This window comes from Rhineura floridana, chromosome 13, assembly GCF_030035675.1.
Source record: "Rhineura floridana isolate rRhiFlo1 chromosome 13, rRhiFlo1.hap2, whole genome shotgun sequence".
Classification (NCBI taxonomy): Eukaryota; Metazoa; Chordata; class Lepidosauria; order Squamata; family Rhineuridae; genus Rhineura; species Rhineura floridana.
In genome coordinates this window covers 4,053,430-4,077,560 of record NC_084492.1, presented here as the reverse complement: position 1 = coordinate 4,077,560, position 24,131 = coordinate 4,053,430, and the positions used below count along the sequence as shown (strand labels likewise).

General features: G+C 47.4%; 1 protein-coding gene across 8 annotated transcripts; it reads left to right on the top strand.

Moving 5' to 3' along the window:
* The first annotated feature begins 1,153 nt into the window (after positions 1-1,153).
* PDCD2L (programmed cell death 2 like) lies at positions 1,154-23,000 on the top strand. 8 transcript variants are annotated; one of them, XM_061594391.1, is made up of 8 exons: positions 2,224-2,520; positions 4,366-4,529; positions 5,105-5,174; positions 6,365-6,759; positions 9,114-9,227; positions 10,464-10,615; positions 20,120-20,177; positions 22,804-23,000. In XM_061594391.1, exons 1-8 carry the CDS (start codon positions 2,392-2,394, stop codon positions 22,844-22,846), a joined length of 1,125 nt encoding a protein of 374 aa, XP_061450375.1. In that variant the 5' UTR covers positions 2,224-2,391; the 3' UTR covers positions 22,847-23,000. The 8 variants fall into 8 exon arrangements, with proteins under 8 accessions (XP_061450381.1, XP_061450375.1, XP_061450374.1 ...); XM_061594390.1 differs by lacking the exon at positions 20,120-20,177; XM_061594393.1 differs by lacking the exons at positions 20,120-20,177; positions 22,804-23,000 and adding an exon at positions 20,332-22,794 and having other exon boundaries at positions 2,224-2,470.
* The last annotated feature ends 1,131 nt before the right edge of the window (positions 23,001-24,131 follow it).

The window sequence follows — 24,131 nt, the reverse complement described above, 5'->3', positions numbered from 1 at the left end:
ATCATTAACAAGCAAAGCTTATAATATACATACACATAGAAACAAATCAAACAGCATTTCCAGAATTAATATAAACAGAATGCTGAATTCACTTGCAGACTATGTGAAGAATATTTTCAAAACCTAAAATCAAGTTTCTCATTCATCAATGAGATCAGTTATAACTGTATGTCGCTTTTTCTTACACATAGTTTTGATCTTAGCACCTAAAGAACTACTGAAAAGATCATTATTTTCTCTGCAGAAACTTTGTTGCAACATCTTTTTGTCTTTGAATTAGATTTTACAACTTCCTGTGCGCAGAGCATTATCCTGGCAGCTTCCTATGATCAATTAAGAGAGCTATAACAGCATACCATCATTGTCTTTATTTAATATCTTTATGGTTTTCAAACAAGCCCAAGGGGGAGGGGAGGTTACATTTGCCATTGCATTATTTTCTTCATATTTATTTTTCTTTATAATCTACCCAGTCGTCCAATTTCTCAAAGCTCTTTTGCATAAGTCTTTTTTAGGATGAGTATTCATGTTCATTTTTTCCCTTATATATCCAAATATATGCCATTACAGGCCCACACATGCATAACACAAGCAAAGGGAGGTAAACGGAAGGAAGGTAAAGCTGATAGTAACATCCCTCTTTCTTGAAAAAAAGTAGTTACAGGTAACCTGGGGAGGGTTCACACAATCACTGCCCTACATTCCTCTACTTATAAAGGGGCAGCAGACCAATGTCTATCTCAATCTTGTGTAATGCAAGCACAGATCTATGTTTATACATCCTCCATGTACCCAGCCTTGTGATCTTCACCCCACAAAAATGGGTAGAAGGATCCCAGGAGCAGGATCGTTTTGGCAGCTCATACCTACAGGTAGGAAGACCAAGAAAATTCAGTGGCGTTTGCTTCCGTGTGAGGTTCTTCGGTACCATCCACAACATCTAATTTCCAATCTGCCTAAAGGCAAGACTGACCTCCTAGGAAATCTCGCTGAAGTCTCTGGCCCTCCTCCCTGCAGCTGCTATTTTTGTTTTTTGATGAACGACGCGCCCGCCTTCCGCCTGCAATACAAACCCTCCAACGGTGAGACAAAGCTCAGGACCATCACATCGAGGCTCTGCAATAAGGCGCCCAGAACGCCTTGGTGTGGAGCGATCATTAAAGACAAGAAGCACAACAAAGGGGGTGGGAGAGTTCTCTCGCCCCGCTTTACAAATCAAAGAGAGGGTTTTTTCAAAACGAGGCTGAGCCAGGGAAGTTTCCAGCCCCCTGTGCGTTACATTGTCTCGGAAACCACAGCAACTGAGCACAGGACGACTGAAAACCATCTCACTGTAGCTGAGGGGCCACACAGCCAAGGCTACCATCACCATCCCAGAGGATGCAGCCAAACCCAATCCTTTCTTACGGATCCCGCCTGCGGAGGTGACTCAAAGAGGCAAATTCACCCCCTTTTATATGCTTTTCTTAAAATGATTTTTGTAAAAGAAGAGGGGGCATCAGAAGTGCCAGAGGAGGACGGGGCAGCCTCTGCGGGCGCCTGCACAGAGCAGCGCTACCCCAGGGTGCCGAGGAGAGGAAGGGTCTCTCTTCTTCCCTCTCCACCACCCTTTGGGCTGCGCGGGTCCCTTCTGGTCCTGCTCAGCCGGGTAGCCTTGCTTCTTCTGTGCGACACCCTAGCCAAAGCAAAAGTGGCGCCAGCTCCAGGCTTCTGTGGCCTGCGCGGCGGGGGATTCCCTTCCCTGCGCCAGAGTCCACTGGCCCGCCTGTCCGCTCCTCTCTGGGGAAAGCCCTGCCCAGCCCTGGCTCGATCTCTTCCCCCCCAGCCTGCCCAAAGCCCCTGGCTCACTCGCCTCGCGTGGGACCCCCGCCGCTCGCCCGCCTTGCCCAGAGTGTGCCTATCAGGCGAGGAAACACCCCCAGGCTGGATTTCGCGTTCCGCTGATTCCCTTCGCCCCCCGGGGACTTTCTCCACCGCCTGAAAAGTGCCGCCCCCAAAAAAGTGCCCCCCCAAAAAGTGCCGCCCGGGGCGCCCCCTCCGGTCCCCCCTAGCTACGCCACTGGGTCTAAGACTCCCCAGAACCTGGACAACTGTGCCACTGTTTAGATATATATACTCCCTACAGGTTTGTTTGCCTTATACCGAGTCAGGCCATTGGTCCACCTGGCTCTGTAGTGGTTACATTAGCTTGCAGCGGCTCTCCTGGGTTTCCGGCTGGAGGTCTCTCCCAGCCCTACTTGGAGATAGCTGGGGCGGGAGGGAAGCCTTCGCTTTCACAAGCGATTTGGCGCGCCTCGGCTGCCTTACCTACGTGGACGGCTTCCGGGTTCCCCTAGCGAGCCCCCACGTGTTTGTCAGGCCGGAGGATCGGTTTGCGCGTCGCTGCTACTGATGGCGACGGCAGAGGCTTCGTCGCCTCCGGTGCTGCTGGGCCTACGCGATGCGGCAGTTCCGTCGGGCTCCTGCCAAGGTGGTCTCTTTCAGCTCCACGGAGCGGCGAGCAAACTGGGCGGGTCCCCGGTGAGGAGGCGGCGGAGGCGCCTTTGGACGGTTTCCTAGTCAGCACCTGGGAAAAACAGACCGGCCTCTTCCGCTTCCCCCTGCCTAATCCCGGTTTCTTACGGGTGCACACCCCCGGGCCACTTACCACGCGTTAGTCGCCCCTCCGCCTTCACTCAGCCCAAGTTTATGTTTGTGTATTAGGAAGGAAGGCCCACCGAGTTGAGGAACCCGCGTTGCAGGGCTCTAGGTGGAAGCGGAATGACTGCTGAATTGACTGCGGAGTGGAAACAGGAACGCGTACACGCCGAATATTTAAAGCAGATTTCTCTTAGGACAGAGAGAGTGTGTGCCCTTTGAATTGTGGTTTGCCCCTCGCAGATCCACAATTCTCAGCACACTCAACAAATCATAGATTTGCGTGTGTGTTTGGGGTTGGGGGATGCCTTTAAATGTGTGGTGTATGTATGCAGCATATGTTTCAAACCCAGTAAGTGTCTGATGTTGGTTCTTTTTACATACAGCCAGCTGTGACGTTGATTGAGTTTTAAACCACAATCCTAAAGTCAGGCCAGGGTTGTGCTCTATGCCACCTTCAGTCTCTAGCATCTCTGGATCGGCTTTGCCCATCGTAGACAACTCCAAATGTGATGGACTAATGGACTGACTCAAAAGTAGCGCCCTGTGTTCTTGGATGGACTCAGTATGAAGCAGTTTCCTGTTATGTGTGACATTTAATTGAAAAGAGTGATGGGATACAAAGAGCCCTAACTGGGTCAGGCCAAAGGGTCATCTTGAATTTAGCATCCTGCTCCCCATAGAATTCAGAGACAAATGAAGCCCGTATGCAGTACACATAGGCAGTGGCCCTTCTCTTGCTGTTATGCCTTACCATAGAATAGTAGAGTTGGAAGGGGCCTATAAGGCCATCAAGTCCAACCCCCTGCTTAGTGCAGGAATCCAAATCAAAGCATTCCTGACAGATGGTTGTTAAGCTGCCTCTTGAAGGCCTCCACTGTCGGAGAGCCCACTACCTTTCTACGTAATTGGTTCCATTGTCATATGGCTCTAACAGGAAGTTTTTCCTGATGTCCAGTTGAAATCTCGCTTCCTGCAGCTTGAGCCCATTATTCCGTGTCCTGCACTCTGGGACGACTGAGAAGAAATCCCGGCCCTCCTCTATGTGACCTTTCATGTACTTCTAGAGTGCTATCATATCTCCTCTCAGTCTTCTCCAGGCTAAACATGCCCAGTTCTTTCCGTCTCTCCTCATAGGGCTTTGTTTCCAGTCCCCTGATCATCCTTGTTGCCCTCTGAACCTGTTCCAGTTTGTCTGCATCCTTCTTGAAGTGCGGAGACCAGAACTGGACGCAGTTTTCAAGATGAGGCCTAACCAGTGCTGAATAGAAGGGAACTACCAACTGCTATTAGGCTACAATGCCTCTAAAACTTGAGGTTCACGATTGGTAGATCTCGCATCCCTTATGAAGTTGTCTAATCCCTCTTTGAAAATGATCTAAATCAGTGGCCGCTGCCATCTTATGGCTTGGTTTGCATGTCACAATAGGCCACAGTTTGTCAAATCAAGGTTTAATGGGGAATGTGCCTCCTCCCTCCTACACAGTCACCATGCAGATTCTCCCAACCGTCACATGTATGGTGCCTGCATGGCTCAAACAAGCCATAATACAGCTTGTCATGTTGTCCGAACCTGGACAATGGTTTGTTTGTTTAAAAACAAACCACAAGGGTTAAGCCAAAAATAGACAAAAACAAAACTTCAGTTTGGGTTGGGATGACAGAAATGTTTTGCAGAAATGCCCTACATTGAAAACAAAAAGATCTGCTTCTTTTCCTTTTGCCTAGGATTGTGCCCCCTCAGTCACACTGATTCATCCTGCCTGTGGGGTTTGCAGGAATGGCTTGGTACACATTGTGCAAATCTATTGTCCCCTTGAAGGCTCACCATTCCACCGCATCATTAATGTGTTTGCTTGTGCAATGGAATGTTGCCGAGGGAACTCCAAAAGGTGCGTGGCAATCTGTCTTTGCTCTGTGATTCAGGACAGCACAAATACCTTGGGCTGGAGGTGGATCTTGGGTGTTAGAGTTACAAAAGTAAGTAAAAATAAATACTTTATAGCACATAAAAAGTTCTCTCAGCAATACAACCTTGTAAAGTAAGTCATTCCCATCCGATACTGCAAATTTGGAGGACACAGGGACTGAGTCTGAGACAGAGTGATTTGCCCATTGGAAGAACGAACATACATTTAGTTATTTATTTAACAAAATTTATAAACCTCTAATTCACCTCCAGGAAAGAAAGTGAAAAGTTCCTTTCTGCAACCCTGGAGAGCCACTGCCAGTCCGTGTCGGCAATACTAACCTATAGGCTGACGGTGTGAGGTAGCTTCCTATATTCCTAAAGCCACCGCATGAGTTCATGACAGAGAAGAGGGTCCAATCAGGGACCTCCTGATTTGTAGCTTAGCTTCTGAACTCCCTACGCTGTGCTAGAAGAAATGCTATGAAATGTCATCATTTGACTCACAAACATTACTTTCATTTCTTTCTTCCTGCTTGTCTTACTGCACATCTAAAGCTGGAAGGTGTTGCGATCCCAATATTTGCAAGTCCAAAGAAAAGGAATGCAAGACTGCAAATTGAAGCAGGTATTTGTGTGTCACCGGATGCATTTTCTTATGGCAATAGCATGTAGCCAAGGGGCAGCAGTGACCTTTGGCATTGTACCTGTGACTTTTAATATTGCTTCCCTTTTACAAACACAAGGCCTGCACAGCGGTGCCTGCTGCTCTGCACAGCAGTGGATGACTCCCCACCCACCGGATTGTGACATGTGCAAGAGAGGAGGTTTAAACCTCCCTGCTCAATGTGCTGCCGTGAAGATGAAAACACCACCCTCCCCCACCCTGCACTTCAGCTGATCTCTACAGATCAGCTGAGAAGGGGGCAGTGCCTGCTTGTGTGTTGTCTGGCCTACTCATTATGGGGTCTGACACCATCCACTATTGGAATACAGCCCCCAGCAGCTCTCCACTAAAGTAATGAGGCCCTTAGTCCAAAAAGGTTCCCCACTCCTGCTGTAAATATATCTTTAATGCATTGTTCTTCATAGGGCAGCGAGACTAAATTTTCAAATAAATGTTTGAAATGAAACAATCCTATCGATGTGTACACAGAAGTTAGTCTCACGGCATTCACTAGGACTTGCTCCTAGGTAACTGTACATAGGATTGCAACCTAAACACTTCATGGGTTGCAACCTTAGGTACAGTTTTACACATACAGGTGGGAATAAGTCCGATAGGACTGTTGGCCTGAGGGCATGGTCTTAAAGTGCAGGATGCAGCTGCTTTGCTGAAGCTAAGCAGGTCTGGATCTGGTCTATAGTAGAACGGGAGACCAACTGGGAGTCACATGAATGTCTCTCTGAGTTTCATGATGGAAGAAATGTAGGATATAAATGTACGAAATAATAATGCTGTCCTCAGTAGGACTTACTTATGAGCAGGCATGCTTTGCATTGTGTTATAAAAAGCTTAAAACACATGCCTAAATTCATAAGTGGCCGTTTTAATGCTTGCTTATACATTTCTGGCAAAAACAACAGAGTCTTGTAGTACCTTAAAAACTAATATTTATTACAGCATAAGCTTTAGAAGACTATAGCTAACAACCAGCATCCATGAAAATGTTAAGTCTTTAAGTTACAACAGACTAACTAGAAATACTTTTTTAAATTTTTTACGGGATTACGCTACCTGAAAAACTTAGGATGTGCCTACAGTTTTGCGGGACCTTTATTTAAAATATGCATAAGACTGTGTCCTTGTATTCACAGAAGCAAGAAAGTCTGCTTGCAACCAAAGACTGGTGTGAAGAAGCAAATGACTGGGGAGAAGATGATAAAATGGCTGTTTCTGAATGCACCACAGACCACAGCCTTGACTTACCTGCAGCATCAAACTGTTTGCCCAGAGAACCACACTGTGTTGCCCAGTTCCAGGATCTTAGCCTAGGAGATGTCCCAGGTGTCTCCCATCCTTTGCACTTCCATCATCCAGCTGGGGAAGAACAAGTCATGCCCAGCTGTGTCCCTGTGTTCCAACCCTACTACATCAGTGTTGTGGAAGAGGAGGACTACATTGACTATGAAGATACGGGTCATGCCCAACAACTCTTGAAGGAGTATCAACAGAGGGAGGGTGTTGATTTTGATCAATTGATGTCAGAAAGGTGAGATACTGAGTTGGCTAGTGTGGGAGGTCCTGTCTGCATCAGGCAACTACTAGAATCTCTGTGGTTTGGGGACCTTCCACCATTGCCGAAAGGTCATCATGGGGCATTTATTAGAAAAAGATCACAAACATGGATCACACAAGAATTTGCAACATTAAAAAATGTACAAAACCTTATTTTATTTAAATATTTACACTGGTGTGGGGAACATTTTTCATTCTTGGGGGAGAGGCTGCAAAAAGTGGGTGGGGCAACAGTTGTGACTTTTAACATTTTAGCCTTTTAGCAGGCTACCTTTCAGCCGTGTAAGAGTCAGGTTTCTACATACACACCCCTCCGTCCTCTGTCCAGGCAAGCAAGAGGCATTTTCAGAGTGCAGGGACACATGCCAACCAACCAGGCCAAGCACACTTAAGGAGGACCTGGGGCAGAGCCAGGGCCTAGGGAGGGGCATGGTCTAAAAGAGAGGCCTGAGGGTCTGAGAGAGAGCCTAGAGTGCTGCATTTGGACCTGGTTTCCCCTCCTTGTTCTTGATACTTTTCTGTTGTAGAAGTCAAAGCATTTCCCAAAGGTAAAGCTAAAATCATAACTGTTCAGATGTCAAAATACAACAATAAAATAGTGGTCAAAATTAGCCAAAGATTTTTAGAATTACTACAAGAAAAATATTCTGGGTGAATGATTGGCTACAAAGGTTGTCGCTACGCAAGATATTTGGATTCTGGGACTACAGGCTACACTTTCTGGAAGATGAACTGCTAGCAAGTGATGTGCTGCATCTTACAAGGACAGAGAAGAATGTGTTTGGCCACAGCATGGAGGACTTCATCAGGAGGGCTGAGGAGGACAGAAACTTGGAGGTAATGATTGAGGAAGGCTTATGCACAGGAACTGGAACAGACAAAATGGCTCCAATGAGGCCCAATAATAGTCTTCATAAAAATTTAGGAAGGAAGTCAGACTGTAAATCACATGGTCTTTGATGTCTGTATACTGATGCCCAGGCTATGGGAAACAAACTTTAAAAGATGTTTTTAAAGCTTTTAAAAAAATGTTTTTAAAGTTGTTTTGTTTTAATGTATTTTAAGGTCTATTTTTATAATGTTTTAAAGTGTTTTTAGTGCTTTTGTTTGCCACCCTGGGCTCCTGCTGGGAGGAAGAGCGGGATATAAATCAAATAATAAATAAATAAAATGGGTGGGAGTTTCTAAAAAAGGAAATTCTAAAGACACAATTGCAAACAATTTCAACAAGAAAAAAGTGGGAAGAGAGCAGAAGAAGACAAAGTGGCTTCACAAAAAGCTTAGAGATGACCTGAAAACAAAAAAGAACACAGGAAGTGGAAGGGAAGCCAGACCACAAAGGAAGAGTACAGACAGGTAGCACGGAATTGTAGGGATGGTGTCAGGAAGGCTGAAGCTGAGAATGAGCTGAAATTGAGAGCTGAAGAGAGATGCTAAAAGCAACAAAAAAGCTTACTTCAGGTACATCCATAGCAAAAGAGAAAACAAATGGTGGTACAGCTACTCCATGAGGATGGCAAAATAGATGACAAAGAAAAGGCAGAAGTGCTCGATTCCTGCTTTGGCTCAGTCTTCTCCCAGCTTCATGTTTGACCCTCCTGACAAGTGTGCAATTTGAGATAAATAGAGAAATGGTCAAGGTATATCTAATCACTTTGAATGAGTTAAAATCTCCAGGGCCTGATGAACTGCATTGTATAGTAATGAAGGAACTGGCTGAAGAACTCATGGAACCACTGTCTGTTATGTTTGCAAAATCGTGGCAGATGGGTGAAGTGCTGGATGACTGGGGGAGAGGTAATGTCCCTATCTTCAAAAAGGGCAGAAAGGAGGAACCTGGGAATTACAGACCAGTCAGCCTGACAGCGATCCCTGGGAAAATTCTGGAGCAGATTATAAAGTGGTCAGTCTGTAAGCATCTTGGAAACAATGCACTGATTACTAGAAGCCAACACAGATTTATCAAGAACATCCTGTCAAACTAATCTTATCTCATTTTTTGTTCAGGCAACCTCCTTGGTAGACTGTGGGAATGTTGTGGACATAATATATCTTGGGTTCAGTCTTTGGCATCTCTAGGTAGGGCTGGGAAAGATTCCTTGTCTGAAAAATGCTGCCTGTCAGTGTAGGCAGTACTGAGTTAGATGGACCAGTGATCTGACTCTAAGGTAGCTTCTTATGTTCCTATGTCTCATTACTGGAACATTGCTGAACTAATACCAACTGCATGTATTCATCTCCCGTTTAGTAGACAACATTTCAAAGCTGATGTTGTCATTTTTGTAATTTCTGATTACTGTAATATTGGCCATTTTTCCCCATGCTTAGTTGTACATCTGATGGCTGTGATGAGAAGTACGAGAAGAGTGACGTGGAAAAGAGAGACCAAGTGTTCCTTAAGTTTATGAAAAGGATTTCTCTCTGTCGGGAACAGATCTTAAGGTAGGCTGAGCACTTTATGAAGAACAACTCATTAGCAGGAACGAAATTAGTCTTTCTTTAGACACCCTCTACTAGAGAAAGATTGTGATGCGACTTGCAATACTAAAGCAACAATACAAAATGTCCAAAAGATTAAAGACAACAAGTGCTAAAAAAATCAGGCTTTCTGTGCTTCAGTGTAATATGAGAATGCTGTTTTGTAGCTCCCTAGGACAATCTTGGGTGCTTCTCAGACTGGAATTGAAATCAAAGGGAGGTGCAGCAGAAGTGGAAATTCTTCTACCTGCTTCTGTGATTGAAACTATGAAGCTGCTTCATACTAAATTAATACCACCTAGCCTCTTCCCACCCCCTGTCTACTCTTAACTTGGTGCCGTCCAGTTAACCAACCAGGCTGGGTTGATGGGAATTATAATCTAAAACTTCTGGAAGGCACTATGTTGTGAAAGTCTGAGTTAGACAAATGCTGTTCTGAAAAATAATCCACTGTGCAAACTGCAGTTAGGAAAGGACTACTCTCTTCTTCAGTAGTGTTTTACTGGTTACAACTGCAATCCTGCACCTGTGTACCATTCTGCCCCACTGAACCTAATGTGACTTAAGTCTGCACAGATATGTTGGGGATCACACTGTAAAAAGCTGCTCTGTTCTCCCCAGCAGAGCCCTCTTGTTGAGCCCTCAACCAGAGAGGCGAGAGATTGAATCGGGCCTTCTACACACAAGCTTATGCTCATGTCATTCAGCTGGGCTTGCTTGCTTGCTTTCTCCCTCACTCCTTTTGATTTTAAAGACTATGATTCATGAACCACTTAAAGTGATTTTTTCTTCCTGATTTCAGTAAGATAGAGAACAAGCGTTTCAGAGACAACTGTCCTGCCCACGTGCGTGAGAGCCGTTTCCCTTTGGTGTGGTACCCATGTTACAGGAGTGTCTGTGGGGGTGTGAGTGAATTAAGTAGGGTCTCTGCTCTTGGGTGGCTCCCCACATGAGTGGGCCCATCAAGTGAGAGACACCCATGCTTCTTGCCCCACCCATTTCGTTGCAGTATTCACACTTTCCAGTGGCATAGGAATGAACTGCAAATAAATGTTGCACACCAACAGACATGTCTATGAGAGTGGAAGGGGGCCAGCCTCATGCTGATGAGATGGGGCTATTTTGCTTGAGAGCAGAGTGTTTTGCGTAATGTGATTAAGTGTTGACAAAGGCAAATGAATGTAGTCTTTTGCCCATTAGATATTCCTGGGGTGGCCAGCCTTTATTTATCACCTGCCCTTCAACAGACATCAGGACAACAGTCCCACCTTGTAATAACTGCAAAAGCAAGAGAATCTTTGAATTTCAACTTATGCCCACCTTGGTCAGCATGCTGAAGACCAGAGATGAAGGTATGAGACCCTTTTATTAAAATTTCGGTTCTCGGTCAGCGGGGTCGTGGAGCATACAGGAATGGGTTAACTCCTCCTGTAGGCAGAGTCAAACTATAACAAAGGGTTAGACGGTGGCCAGCCGGAAGGGGAGGGAACCATAATCTAACTGCCAGTCTTGACTCTGCCGCCAGCAAGTTAACAGAGTCATCCATATGCTCCTGTATCTCTTTTGGGATACAGAGGTGGAAAAATGTTTTTTGTGTGATTTTTTTCCTCAGAATTTGTCTTCTCTTCCTCACCCCACCCGTCAGTAATTAGTTCAGACAGAGGGGGAGAAAGATTTTCATTTTGGAGACATTGTGCGGGGCGGTAGCTGGGAATCATCTCAGGCCTCTCTGCTGCCTGGTGAAAATCGCCTTTCCTCTGGGGGGAGGAGGTAGCCGGGACTTGTCCCTGGCCCCTCCGTTGCTACCTGTGTACCTTCAGGGTTGTTTTGGATTACCAGAGATGAGATGCAGACAAGAGGTTTGCTTACAAAGAGTTAAAATTTATTGAGTAACTTACAGCATTCAGCCAAGTATTCCCAATAAAAGTGGATCAGCCACACAGCTCTGCAGTAGCTCGTGTCAGACTGAACACCCATACTGGGCACAGGTCATGGTTATATAGCATAAATCTTGGCACATATCATTGGCATACACATGAAGTTACATATATGATTAATGAGATTACACACTTTGAAGTAACACATAATCTGTTGCATATAATTGGCAGTTCTGACCTTTTCATAGAACACCTTCAAAGCAGACTAATTATTAGAAAACTACAATATCTTCACTGGAGCACCTTGACATCTTTTCTTGGCAATCTGCATAGCTACCATCTTTATCTCCACCTTTACTAACAAGCATGGTTCATCATTGACCGTTACTTGACTTGTGCACTAACAAGCAACAGCTACACTATCTGCTCATTGACCGTCCTTCGACCCATCCAGCATGCTTACCCTTGAATCTATGCCTATCAGAACTCTCTGAAGTTTAACAAGGTACTTTCCAGCATCATACTGGGCAAACCAACTATGAAATACCCACTGATAAACATATACTTGAACATATGCCTAATTGGGCTCCTTTAATGTCTTTACGCTAACAAGATACATTCCCAACACCATACTGGGCAAGCCATCATACCCTCATTAAAACACCTAGATTAGACTGCAGGTGGCTATGAGGTGATCTGACATACCCAAGGATGCTGGGGCCTGAAAGGGGAATACAAGCCTCCAGGCTAATCATGACTATATTCTGACTATATTGATCAGCTTTAAGGTTATTATAGCTTGCTAATACAATGTGCTGGCACAGGGTATACACTACCCAGGAGTGGTGGACAAAGAACAGATTCTTCAGAGGCGGGAGGTAGCCGGGAGCCGTCCCAGGCCCCTCCATTGCCTCAGGGTGGAGGTGAATGGCATTACGCCAGCCCTACTCCTCTTCCATTGGGTGAGGGTGGGAGGTAGCCGGGAGTTCTTTTCCCGGCCGCCTTCTTCTCCTTTCCGCTGACCGTGCTTTTTGTTGCCAGAAGGGGAGGTAACCGGGAGGCATCCCGGGTTCCCCTCCAGACCTTCGTACCGGCGGCAGAACTCGGCCGCGGCACTACACAGCACCTGGGAGAAGGCACGGGGCTTCACAGCAGTTGGAGATTTCACGTTCAGCTCTCCTCAACGAGGCATTTGCCAGGCCCATGGGGGAGGGGTGTTTTCCCACCATCACCAGTCTCTCTCTGAGGTGGGGAGGCGCTGCGCAATTTGAGCGGGAAAGGAGAGGGCGTATGGACTGCAGCAGCCACCACCTTTACCCTGATTTCCCCGACCACCTGAGTGCCCAAGGGGTCTTGGCGAGGGCGCCCGTGTAGTCCCAACCCCCCCAAAATAATTATTACAGTTATATATACATAAAAATAAAGGGGCTTTAATGGCTGAGACAATGGAGCATCAGTCTTCCTTGGAGGAGGATGCCTTGTCTCAAAGTGAGGGGGAGCATCAGGATGATACTCCTCTTGGTATTTTGGCTTCAGTGGTGGGGGCCATGTTGCCTCCCCCTTCAGTGGGGGGACTCCATAGTTGGCACCCATGCAGTGCGAGGGGGGTTATCACCACAAGAGGGCCAGGCTTCGTCAGGAGACTGAGGAAAGGTCTTCCTCATCCATGATGAAGGGGATGAGTAAGGCCATGATGAGGGAGGCGGGCGCCTCACTGGCCAAGCACCTAGCTCGTTCTCACAGGAAGGAACAGCCCAGACATGGCTTAGTGTGCTCTCCATCTCCTTCCTCAAGCTCAGCCTCACGGTCCTTCTGCTTCTGGATCTAGTGCAGTTGCAGTGAGCAGCAGGACCAAGCGCAAAGGCCACCACAGGTCTAGGAGGCATGGCAAGGGGCACTCTTCTGGGACCAGGAGTTCCTACAGAAGAGAGGGCTTTAGGCCAGATTCCTTAGAGGCTGCTGGGCCTTTGGATTCAGGTTTGGAAGAGTCAGAAAGGGAGGAGGGAGAATTATCGGGGGATGATGCTCCGGTTCCGCCCTCAGTGCACAAGAGGCTTTATTTGCCCGATACATATTCGGTGCTGATTATCAAAGCAATGGCGTGCCTGCAGTTGGAGTTGCCCAAGGAGGCACCTTCTCATGTAGAGGCTGGGGGCGAGGGGCAGCAAGGCTCTTCAGATGTCTTCCCTAGGTTGGGGGAGATGTTTACTTGTATCCCTTTTCCGAAACTATTTAAAGGCATAGTCAGGGAGGAATGGGAACAGCAGGCCAAACCAAAGAAGGTCTACGCTTTGTCCAAGGAGCTATACAGCCTTCCTCCACCGGTAATGGACAGCCTGAAAGTTCCGGCCATAGACGAGCTTTAGGAGCCAAAATGGCTGTCCCCAAGGAAGGGGACTCCTTGTCAGACCCTAGTGACAGACGCAGTGCTTTGGCATGCGCATGAGGCCGCGGCTCTGGCTATGATGGTGTCAGCGGCAAACTCTTTTATGTCCCGGGCAGCGGTCAAATGGGTCAAGAGCACTGATAGAAGAAGTTCCATCAGACGCCAGACATGTCTGGGAGGAACTTAATAAGCTAGCCACGACAGCTGAATTCTTGGCTGATTCCTCCATGGACAGTCTGCAGTACTGTGTTTGTGCCCTAGGGTATGCAGTGGTCGTCAGATGAAACATTTGGCTTAAACAGTGGGAGGTGGATCACCATTCCAAAGCCAGCCTGTCCGTTCTCCCTTATGCGGGAGGGCATCTTTTCAGCAAGTCCTTGGATCGCCATTTGGTGGAGACCAAGGACAAGAAGAAGGCTTTGCCCCTGGCTAAGAAAAAGGATGAGGGCAAGCAATTTTGTAGGAAGTCAGGGCAGACCTTTCGTCCAAAAGCTTATTCTTCCGCATATAGGAACAACAGACAGAGCCAAAGTTCCTGGAGCTCTTCCTGGGGCGCAGCTCGACAGCAGCACCGACCCTCTTCAATGGGAGATAGATTCAGTAGACAACATCAGCCCAATCCCAGCTCCAAGCTGGCTCAATCGTTATTTATTATTATTATTTATTAAATTTTTATACCGCCCCATAGCCGAAGCTCTCTGGGCGGTTCACAACATCAAAATATCAACATACAATTTAAAACCACACATTAATCAATTTAAAACATGACTCATTGAATTTCCAAAAAAACCTATACTAAACTAAAATACTAAAATGCTAAATGCTACAATACAGAATGCTAAAATGCTAGAATGCCTGGGAGAAGAGGTAGGTCTTAACCTGGTGCCAAAAAGACAACAATGTTGGCGCCAGGCGTACCTCATCAGGGAGATTGTTTCACAATTTGGGGGCCACCACTGAGAAGGCCCTTTTTCTAGTTACCATCCTCCGGGCTTCCCTCTGAGTGGGCACCCGGAGAAGGGCCTTCGATGTTGAGCGCAGTGTACGGGTAGGTTCATATCGGGAGAGGCGTTCCATCAAGTATCGTGGTCCCAGGCCGTGTAAGGCTTTATAGGTTAAAACCAGCACCTTGAATCGAGCCCGGAAACACAGGCAGCCAATGCAAGCGGGCCAGAACCGGTGTTATATGTTCGGACGCCTGGTCCGTGTTAACAATCTGGCCGCTGCATTTTGCACAAGCTGCAGTTTCCAAACTGTCTGCAAAGGCAGCCCCACGTAGAGCGCATTGCAGTAATCTAGTCTAGAGGTTACCAGAGCATGGACAACTGAAGCAAGGTCGTCCCTGTCCAGATAGGGGCGTAGCTGGGCCACCAACCGAAGTTGGTAGAAAGCACTCCGTGCCACCGAGGCTACTTGATCATGATGCCACAGAGTACCCGGTTGGGGTCAGGCTGCAGTTTTTTGTGGAAACCTGGGCAGCATCCACTACTGACAAGTGAGTATTGGACACAGTGATGAAGGGGTATTCCCTGGAATTCTCAACCATTCCCGCAGACAAGTGGGGAGTGGCCCCCACAGCGCACGACCCCGAAAAAAGGCAGAGAACCCTAGAAGCCATAGCTCATCTCATTGACATAGACAGCATAGAACAGGTGCCAACACTACAGCGTGCGTCAGAGGTCTTCTCTTGTCTTTTTTATGGTGTCCAAACGCAAGGGTGACCTCCGCGCCATTTTGGACTTGAAATTTCTGGATTGGTTCATCCGGCCCAGGAAATTTAAAATGGAGACACTCTGGTTGATTGCGGAGGCAAATCAGCCCAGAGACTTCCTTGTCTTTATAAACCTTACAGAGGCGTATCTACACATTCCGATCCTGCCCTAGCATCGCCGGTACCTGCACTTTGCACACAGAGGGCAGCAATTCCAATACAAAGCTCTGGCGTTCGGTCTCTCCTCTGCTCCCAGAGTTTTCACGAAACTCACGGCCTTGTCCTTCTTTATTGGATGAGTTTCAGTTGGTGCAGCTCGAGGAAGTGGACAAGGTGCTTGGAATGGTTCGGGCAACCACGTCTGTTCTGGATCCTTGCCCATCTTGGCTAGTGAAAGCTAGCAGGGCTGGGACCACCGGTTGGGCCAAGGAAGTGGTTAACGCCTCCTTGAGGGAGGGAGTAGTCCCTGGTAGCCTCAAGGAGGCAGTAGTGAGACCTCTTTTAAAGAAACCCTCCTTGGACCCAGATAATCTGAATAACTATAGACCGGTGGCGAATGTCCCTTTTTTGGGCAAGGTTTTGGAGCGGGTGGTTGCCAGCCAACTCCAGGCGCTCTTGGATGAAACCGATTATCTAGATCCGTTTCAATCCGGTTTCAGGCCCGGTTTTGGCACCGAAACAGCCTTGGTCGCCCTGTATGATGACCTTTGTCGGGAGAGGGACAGGGGGAGTGTGACTCTGTTGATTCTCCTTGATCTCTCAGCGGCGTTTGATACCATCGACCATGGTATCCTTCTGGGGAGACTCGCGGAGTTGGGTGTCGGGGGCACTGCTTGGCAGTGGTTCCGCTCCTACTTCGCGGATCGTCACCAGAAGGTAGTGCTTGGGGAACATCACTCGACACCATGGACTCTCCATTGTGGAGTCCCCCAGGGATCGGTCTTGTCCCCCATGCTTTTCAACATCTACATGCAGCCGCTGGGTGCGGTCATCAGGAGTTTTGGAGTGCGTTGCCATCAGTACGCTGATGACACGCAGCTCTATTTCTCCTTTTCATCTTCCTCAGGTGAGTCTGTTGATGTGCTGAACCGTTGCCTGACCGCGATAATGGACTGGATGAGAGCTAATAAACTGAGACTCAATCCAGACAAGACCGAGACATTGTTGGTGAACGCCTTCCCTGCTCAGATGGTGGATGCTTACCCTGTTCTGGATGGGGTTACACTCCCCCTGAAAGAACAGGTACGTAGTTTGGGGGTTCTTCTCGACTCTTCCTTGTCTCTCGAGGCCCAAGTGGCCTCGGTGGCACGGAATGCGTTTTACCATCTTCGTCTGGTAGCCCAACTACGCCCCTATCTGGACAGGGACGACCTCGCCTCCGTTGTCCACACTCTGGTAACTTCTAGATTGGATTACTGTAATGCGCTCTACGTAGGGTTGCCCTTGAAGACAGTTCGGAAGCTTCAGCTGGTGCAGAACGCAGCTGCCAGATTATTGACGAGGACCAGTCGGTCTTCGCATATAACACCTGTCCTGGCGCGTCTGCACTGGCTTCCTATTTGCTTCCGGGCGAGATTCAAGGTGCTGGTTTTGACCTATAAAGCCTTACACGGCGTGGGACCTCAATACCTTGTGGAACGCCTCTCTCGCTATGAACCTACCCGTTCACTTCGTTCAGAATCTAAGGCCCTCCTCCGGGTACCAACCCATCAGGAAGCCCGGAGGGTGGTTACTAGATCTAGGGCCTTTTCTGTGGTGGCCCCTGAGTTGTGGAACAGCCTCCCCGAAGAGGTACGCCTGGCGCCTACACTTCCATCTTTTCGGCGCCAGGTAAAGACCTTTTTATGCTCCCAGGCATTTTAATCTTCTTAACTTTTTTAATCTTTTAATCTGTATTTTAATTTTTGTAGTATTTATTTTGTTTTTGCTGTGCTTTTCGTTGTTTGTTTGTATATGTTTTTGTATTTTTATTATGATATATTGTATTTTATTTTGTTTGTTCACCGCCCTGAGAGCTATTTCGCTAAGGGCGGTATATAAATTGAATAATAAATAAAAATAAAAATAAAATGGCAGCGGTGGTGGGGCATCTGCGCACTCGGGGTACACATGTACCCCTATCTAGACGACCTTCTGATCTTCAGAGGGCGAGACGGGGCATGGAAAGTACTATCTGCTGTCTGGAAGCCCATGGCTTCGTCATCAACACGTCCAAGAATCATCTGTTACCAACGCAGCTCCTTCAACATCTCGGGATAGTGATAGATGCGGAGCAGGCCAAGTTCCTGTCGAAGGACAGGGTATCCAAGCTCCAGTGTCAACTACTTACCTGTCTCAGCAGCAGGCAGGTACAGCTGAGTGACCTAGCCAAGCAGCAGGGCTCAATGGTAGCGGTGATCAACTCAGTACCCTGGGTGAGATTTCACTCCACAGCATTACAGTGGCTTCTACTGCCTTTCCAGGAAAAATTGCTCATTGGTGGAAGGGCTTAGTTTTTGTCAGCAGAGAGGTGAGGGACTCTCTGCGCTGGTGGTGCCATCTGCCCAATCTTTGGAAGGGTCTGCCCCTCAGGATTCCTTCAGTCACTGTGGTTACCACGAAAGCCTGAATCAGTTTGCACAGGGAACATGGCAGGAGCAGGAAAGGGCAGTCAGTCAACTAGCTGGAGCTCCGGGCGGTCAGACTGGCTCTCCAGCACTTTCTCCCCATCCTGGCACAAGCCCATGTGCTGATCCGGACCGACAACGTCTCCACAATGGCTCGTTTGAACCATCAGGGGTATGAGGTCGGCTTCCCCGCAGAAGGAAACTAGTCTGTTCTTCAGGTGGGTGAAGCAGCACCTGATACCCATTGCGGCGGTTCATCTGAAGGGGACACTGAACACCCAGGCAGATTGACTCAGCAGAGAGCAGGTGCAGCAGAGCGAATGGGCTCTCCACAGGGAGGTCTTTTGTCAGCTGGTACAGAGATGGGGGACTTCATGCATAGATCTCTTTGCATCCGAGATGAATGTGCAGGTCGACAGGTTCTTATCGCGTTACTTACCGCTACCATTGAGCCCTGCTGCTTGGCTAGGTCATTCAGCTGTACCTGCCTGCTGCTGAGACAGGTAAGTAGTTGACACTGGAGCTTGGATACCCTGTCCTTTGACAGGAACAGAGCCCGGGGCTCAGGACGCAGATGCCCTCTCTGCAACCTGGTCCCGGGGTCTCCTGTACGCGTTTCCCCACCACCACCTCTCCTGACCAGGTTCTTACGCAGGCTCAGGGCTCTTCAAGCGCAGGCAGTGGTTATAGCTCCCCACTGGCCCAGACGTCCATGGTTCTCAGATCTGATGGACCTCAGCTCGGAACCCCCTTGGAGGCTCCCTCAGAGACAAGACCTCTCCCAGGGACCCTTGCTCCACCCAGATCCAGACTGGCTGCAGCTTCACGTGTAGAGACTGAGTGACGATCGTTGAAAGGAGAGGGCACTATATTGGCCTCGCGTAGGTACTCCACACAGAGGATTTATGAGACCACGTGGAGAGCTTTCAGTCGGTGGCGCAGGCGTAAGCACCTGATGCACAGTGAGTGCCATTTTAGGATTGTCCTGGATTTCCTGCAGGATGGTCTGGATCAGGGGTTGGCCTCTAGCATGCTGAAGCGACAGGCAGTGGCGTTGGGTAGTGTTTTCTCTCTGCCGGGAGGCTGCTCTTTAGCATCCCATCCCAGGGTTAAGCATTTTCTGAGGGGAGAGTCCATCGTTTCTCCCTCCATTCTACACAGATTTCCCTCCTGGGATCTCCCCTTGATTCTCAGAGCCCTCTGCTCTTCGCCTTTTGAACCAGCTCGAACATTGTCTGTTAAGTTGCTCACCCTTAAGACAGTGTTTTTTATGGCGGTGACGTCAGCTCGGGGGGTGGGAGAGATCGGAGCACTCTCAGCCCGAGAGGAGCTTTGCATGTTTCCCGCAGACAAAGTGATGCTTTGCCCAGATTCCGCTTTTCTGCCCAAGGTGAATTCGGTGGGGCAGGACATTTCCTTGCCTAACTTCTGCCCACACCCTACACATCCTAGGGAAAAGGAATGACACAAACTGGACGTCAAGATCTACCTAGACAGGACTGAGTCTTTTAGACAGAGTCCTTCTTTGTTTCCTTCAAAAAGGGGGCACAGGGATGTAAAGTGTCATGCTCCACCATCAGCAGATGGGTCAGAGAGTGTGTGTCCATGGCATATGAGAAGTCTCCGCTGAGTGGCATTACTGCTCACTCAGTCAGAGGGGCAACGGCCATGGCTGTGCTCCACAGGGAGGCTCCACTGGAGGAGATCTGTAAGGCAGCTACTGGGACACGGCCATCCACCTTCATCAGACACTACAAGGTGGATAAGTTCGCCTCCGCCGATGCAGCCTTCGGCAGGAGGGTTCTTCGGAGAGTAGTGGCCTAGCCCTGCATCTCCCCCTAGGGATGTGGGGTTCACTGTGTCGGTACATCCCATTTCTGTATGCTCCATGACCCCGCTGACCGAGAACGGAAAGTTGGACTTGCTGTGAAGTGTCCTTCTGGTCAGCGGGGAGTGGAGCATACAGTCCCACCCTGCAGAGGTGGCTAGGCCAAAGGGAGGGAAGGATCTCCTCTTCGAGGTCCATAGGAAAATCGTGTTCGCATGGTAACCCGGATAGTGTAGGGACAGCCTCCCATGACAGCCTCCTGCACTGTCTACTATTGTTCAGTATTCTTTTACTGTCCATGTTTTGCATGTTGCGTTAGTTTTTTACTATGTTTAGGTGGCTGGCCTCGCCAGGTCAGCTTTATCATGACTGGCAGTTAGAGGGTGGTTCCCTCCCCTTCCGGCTGGCCACCATCTAACACTTTGTTATAGTTTGACTCTGCCTACAGGAGGAGTTAACCCATTCCTGTATGCTCCACTTCCCACTGACCAGAAGGACACTTCATGGTAAGTCTAACTTTCCATTTGCAGTTGTTCCCAGAGGCACCTGGTTGGCCACTGTGAGAACAGGTTGCTGGGTTAGAAGGGCCAACTGTTACCTGATACAGCTACAAGAATCTTCTTGTGTTCCTTTTCTTCTTCCCTTTGTTGTTTTATGAAGCTGAAATACTAGGATCTTCTGTGAATATCTTAAATTATTTTAAATACATTGAAACGGACATTCAGGGATTTAAAAACAGTATCTTAAGAGATTGTATGTGTTGCTGTCCTGGCTCCCACCCAAGACCAAACGACAGAGGCGTATTCTTGTAAGTGAAGAAGTAAACTTTTCTTATAGTAGTTAACAGCACAAACTCAGCAGCTAGGAAAGAGCAGAATTGAGTCCAGGTGCTCTTACAAGGCAAAGGAGTAGCAACAATAAATCTGGTCTTAGAACAGGATAGCAGCAAGAGTTCCACGGCTACACAGGAGCTGCAAAGTTGTTCCAACAAGTTTCCCCACCTACCCACCAAGCTTTTAAGCAGAGGTGGAGAAAACTCAAGTTACTTGCGACAATCTGCTTTGTGAGATCTGCCAGAAAAATGGACTACAAATGCCTTAAATAAAGAAATAATTCTTTTTATACAACCTTTTTAATTGTCTTTACAAAAGAAAGAGCCATTTCATTGTCTGTATTTCTTTGACTTCTTTGATCAACTGCAACATAATATTATAATCTCCCCTATGAAGAATATTTAAAACAATTTGAAAGAAATGCATTCGGAGACTCACCAATATGTCCTTTTGTATGGGAAGGCGGTATGTGCTATTTATCATTCAACGGTGGGGCAAGGAAATTGTGCATGAGACCTCAGGAATTGGGAGTACTAGAGACAAGTCCCTAAAATAACATTTTCCCCCAATATCAACAATCTCAAGCTTTATGATCAGCAAAGAGGCCTTCTGGGTGTTGCCCTGTGACAGGGCCTTCTTGGTAGCAGCTCCCCATTTATTGAATGCACTCCCTGGTGAGGGGTGCTTGTCTCCCTCATTAACATTCAGGAGGAATTTGGAGATGTTCCTGTTCACCTCCACATTTGATGGCTGAAACAAACTGTTCCTGGCAATCTTGAAATTATTAGGTGTGAGGATGTTTTGTTTTTCATTTTTTAAATTGTAATGTTTTGCTGCTTTATTGTTTGCCACCCTGAGCACCTTTGGGCAAAAGGGGAGAAAAGGAATTTAATAAATGAATAAAAAGATGTTGGATGGGGTAAACATGTGGCCTTGTGAAACTTCCTTGTGGAGGATAGCCTGGTAGAGGGTTTAACACTGGGTCAATAACCCAGTGCCCATACGTGCCACAGCATCTGCAAAGGCCTTCACTGGGGGCCCCAGGAAGGGGCCCCAGACCCTGAGCTTTCATTTAAACAAAAAACAAGTCTCTATCCCCCCTAAAAAGAAAGTTGTGAAGCAAAATGTACAGGTATCCTTCTAAAAGATTTCTGTGAAATGAACAAGCTTAGCTGTTCCCACTTGTCAGTATGTTTAGCCAATTATTGACGTCAAGAGCTGTGATCGATAAGTGAGTTGTTTGGACACCAGGCAGTAGGGGTCCTAAAGAGCTCATGTTATCCCTATCCTTTAGTGCTATTTTCCTGCTTTTTTCATATTTTCTATTGGTCCTTAGAATCTCTGTAGTTTTTTCTTTGCAACCAGGATGCATCTTTCCTGTGGTGAGTTTGTCTGACTTTAGGTACTGCCTAGGAAAAGGGTCACCAACCTTTTTTGGATCAGTGGCACATTTCAAATTCTGAGAAAGTGCTGTGGGATGATGTTAAAGAACTCCCTCCCCAAATGGCAAATGCAAATGTGAAAATTTTGCAAAGAGGCTTGGTGATGTCCAAGCACTTACTAAGAATTCACTGTATAGTTTACTTACAGTTTAGTGGTATCTGTGTTTATACAGAAGTAAGTCTCTTTGTGCTGAATGGGACTTACTCCCAGGTAAGTGGGTACAGGATGGTAGCACAGGGTTTAGTTTAGGCTTTGAATTGGAGAAAACAGGGTTCTTGTGAGGTTATGTACTGTATTTCCACAATCAGAGCCAGCAGGACGTAGCTGAGTTCCCATGGTAAACATGAGGTTGTGCAGGGGGTGGGGGGAGAAGTAGCAGTGACTGTACTCTCTTGTGTATTGCTATGCCCCCGTGGCAGCCATTTTGTGTCTGGAGCCCTCACCCCTCCCTCAACATTTGACATGCAGCTCCTGGTCCAAAATGGTTGATGACCCCCAGATTTAACATATTGAACCAGCCTTTCTCAACCTGGTGCCATCCAGATGTTTTAGACTACAACTCCCACCATCCTTTATCATTGGCCATGCTGGCTAGGTCTGATGGGGGTTTGCAGTCCAACACATCTGGAGCGTACCAGGTTGTAGAAGGCTGACTTAGATTGTAGTTCAACTTTTCTTGAAGTCAGAATTACTGAAACCAGTGGGACTGCTCCATATCAGTGTTCTGAAAAAGACAGATGTTGCTGATCGTGCTTCCTTCCCCCAAGCTCTTTCCCATGAGTGGATGGGTGGGTTGTGGTTCCCCCTCCCCACCAGACATGTCAGTAGAATAATGGTTTTTTCCCCCCCTCACTAGGTGTGTCAGTAGAATTTGCAACAGCATTAGGATATACATGTGAGAAGAGTTGCTGGCCAGCTGATCAAAAGACAGCCTTGGAAGAATTTATTTTCGTACAAGAAGATCCAGATCAGCAACTATTTAAATAGATCCTATATAATTCCTTGCTTAAATTTAGCTGTTTTTTAAAAAATAAAAAAGTTAAACAATATAAACTTGCCTAAGTGTCAGCTTTCTGTTTCGTTGGTCCATGATTAGTTAATCGATCAGTGGCCAGCACTGTAACTTATGCAGAGACAGAGGGACTGTGATGTTCCTATATTAATGTATATATGGTAAGTGTTGGTTGTTTAGAAGATACATGGTAAGTGGAGTGAAAGAGGAGGGGGGGTGAATGGGCAGTAGAATGCGAGATGATTGGCTGAGTGTTTAAAATGGCTGAACGTATAAAAGGAAGCGTGAGAGTGGAATCAGGGGGGAGAAGAGAACTGAGTGGGTTGCTTGGTGGGGTTTAGAGAGTTGTTTGACAGGAGAGAGTGGAGAAGGAGGGAGGTGGAGTTCGGATTAGTATTGAGTAAAACCATATGCTTATGTGCCTTAAGAAGAAATCTTGTTAATCTTGTTAGCTTTGTTATCTTTAATAAATACTTAATTTGGTTTACCAAAGGCCTGATCCTTGGCTGGGGTTTCACAGACCAGAAGGGAGGGTAAGGTAATGACCAAGGCTTGAAGGGGAACTGTAACAAATGGTGGCAGCGGTGAAGAGAATAACAATACCAGTATTCAGAGTCTCTGGGAATACTAGTATTGGGACGTTACTGGTGGTTGCCTAGCAGGGGGATCTGTTGAGATCTGTGCTAGAGCGGGGAGAGAAACCATAAGAGAGTGCAGTCCGGACTGGTGGAGTCCCTGGTGGTGCCTAGAGACAGGCAGTAACCACGAGCAGGTAGGAACCTGACAGGGAGAGCCAGGAAAGGACGCATCACATGTGGTGTCAGTAGCGGTGGGATACGAACAACAGAGAATCCAGATACAGTGGTGTGGCAAACAGAAATAACAAAACAAGATTTCTTGTGAGAGTGACTGGCAAAAGAGTGTGTGGCAAAGAGTGAGTGACCATGGCTGAATACATAAAAATGAAAAGAGAGGAGCTGGTGGAGAAGTGCATAACATTCAATTTACCTCACGAGGGTAAAGGGGTAGATGAATTGAGGGTAGCACTTACAGGATTTGCTACTGTCCAGCAAAAACAACCTGTCAGGGAAGAGACCCCAGAAGGATATTTAAGCAATCCCGCTTATATAGAGTACTTGAGAGAGAAGTTAAGATGGGAGGCTGAGGAAAAA

Coding starts and splice junctions, on each gene's coding strand:
- PDCD2L (XM_061594389.1), top strand. CDS start 2,392: ATGGCGACGGCAGAGGCTTCGTCGCCTCCGGTGCTGCTGGGCCTACGC. Junction 6,760..9,113: donor GATCAATTGATGTCAGAAAG/GTGAGATACTGA, acceptor CCCCATGCTTAG/TTGTACATCTGATGGCTGTG. Junction 10,616..20,331: donor GCTGAAGACCAGAGATGAAG/GTATGAGACCCT, acceptor TGTTTTATGAAG/CTGAAATACTAGGATCTTCT.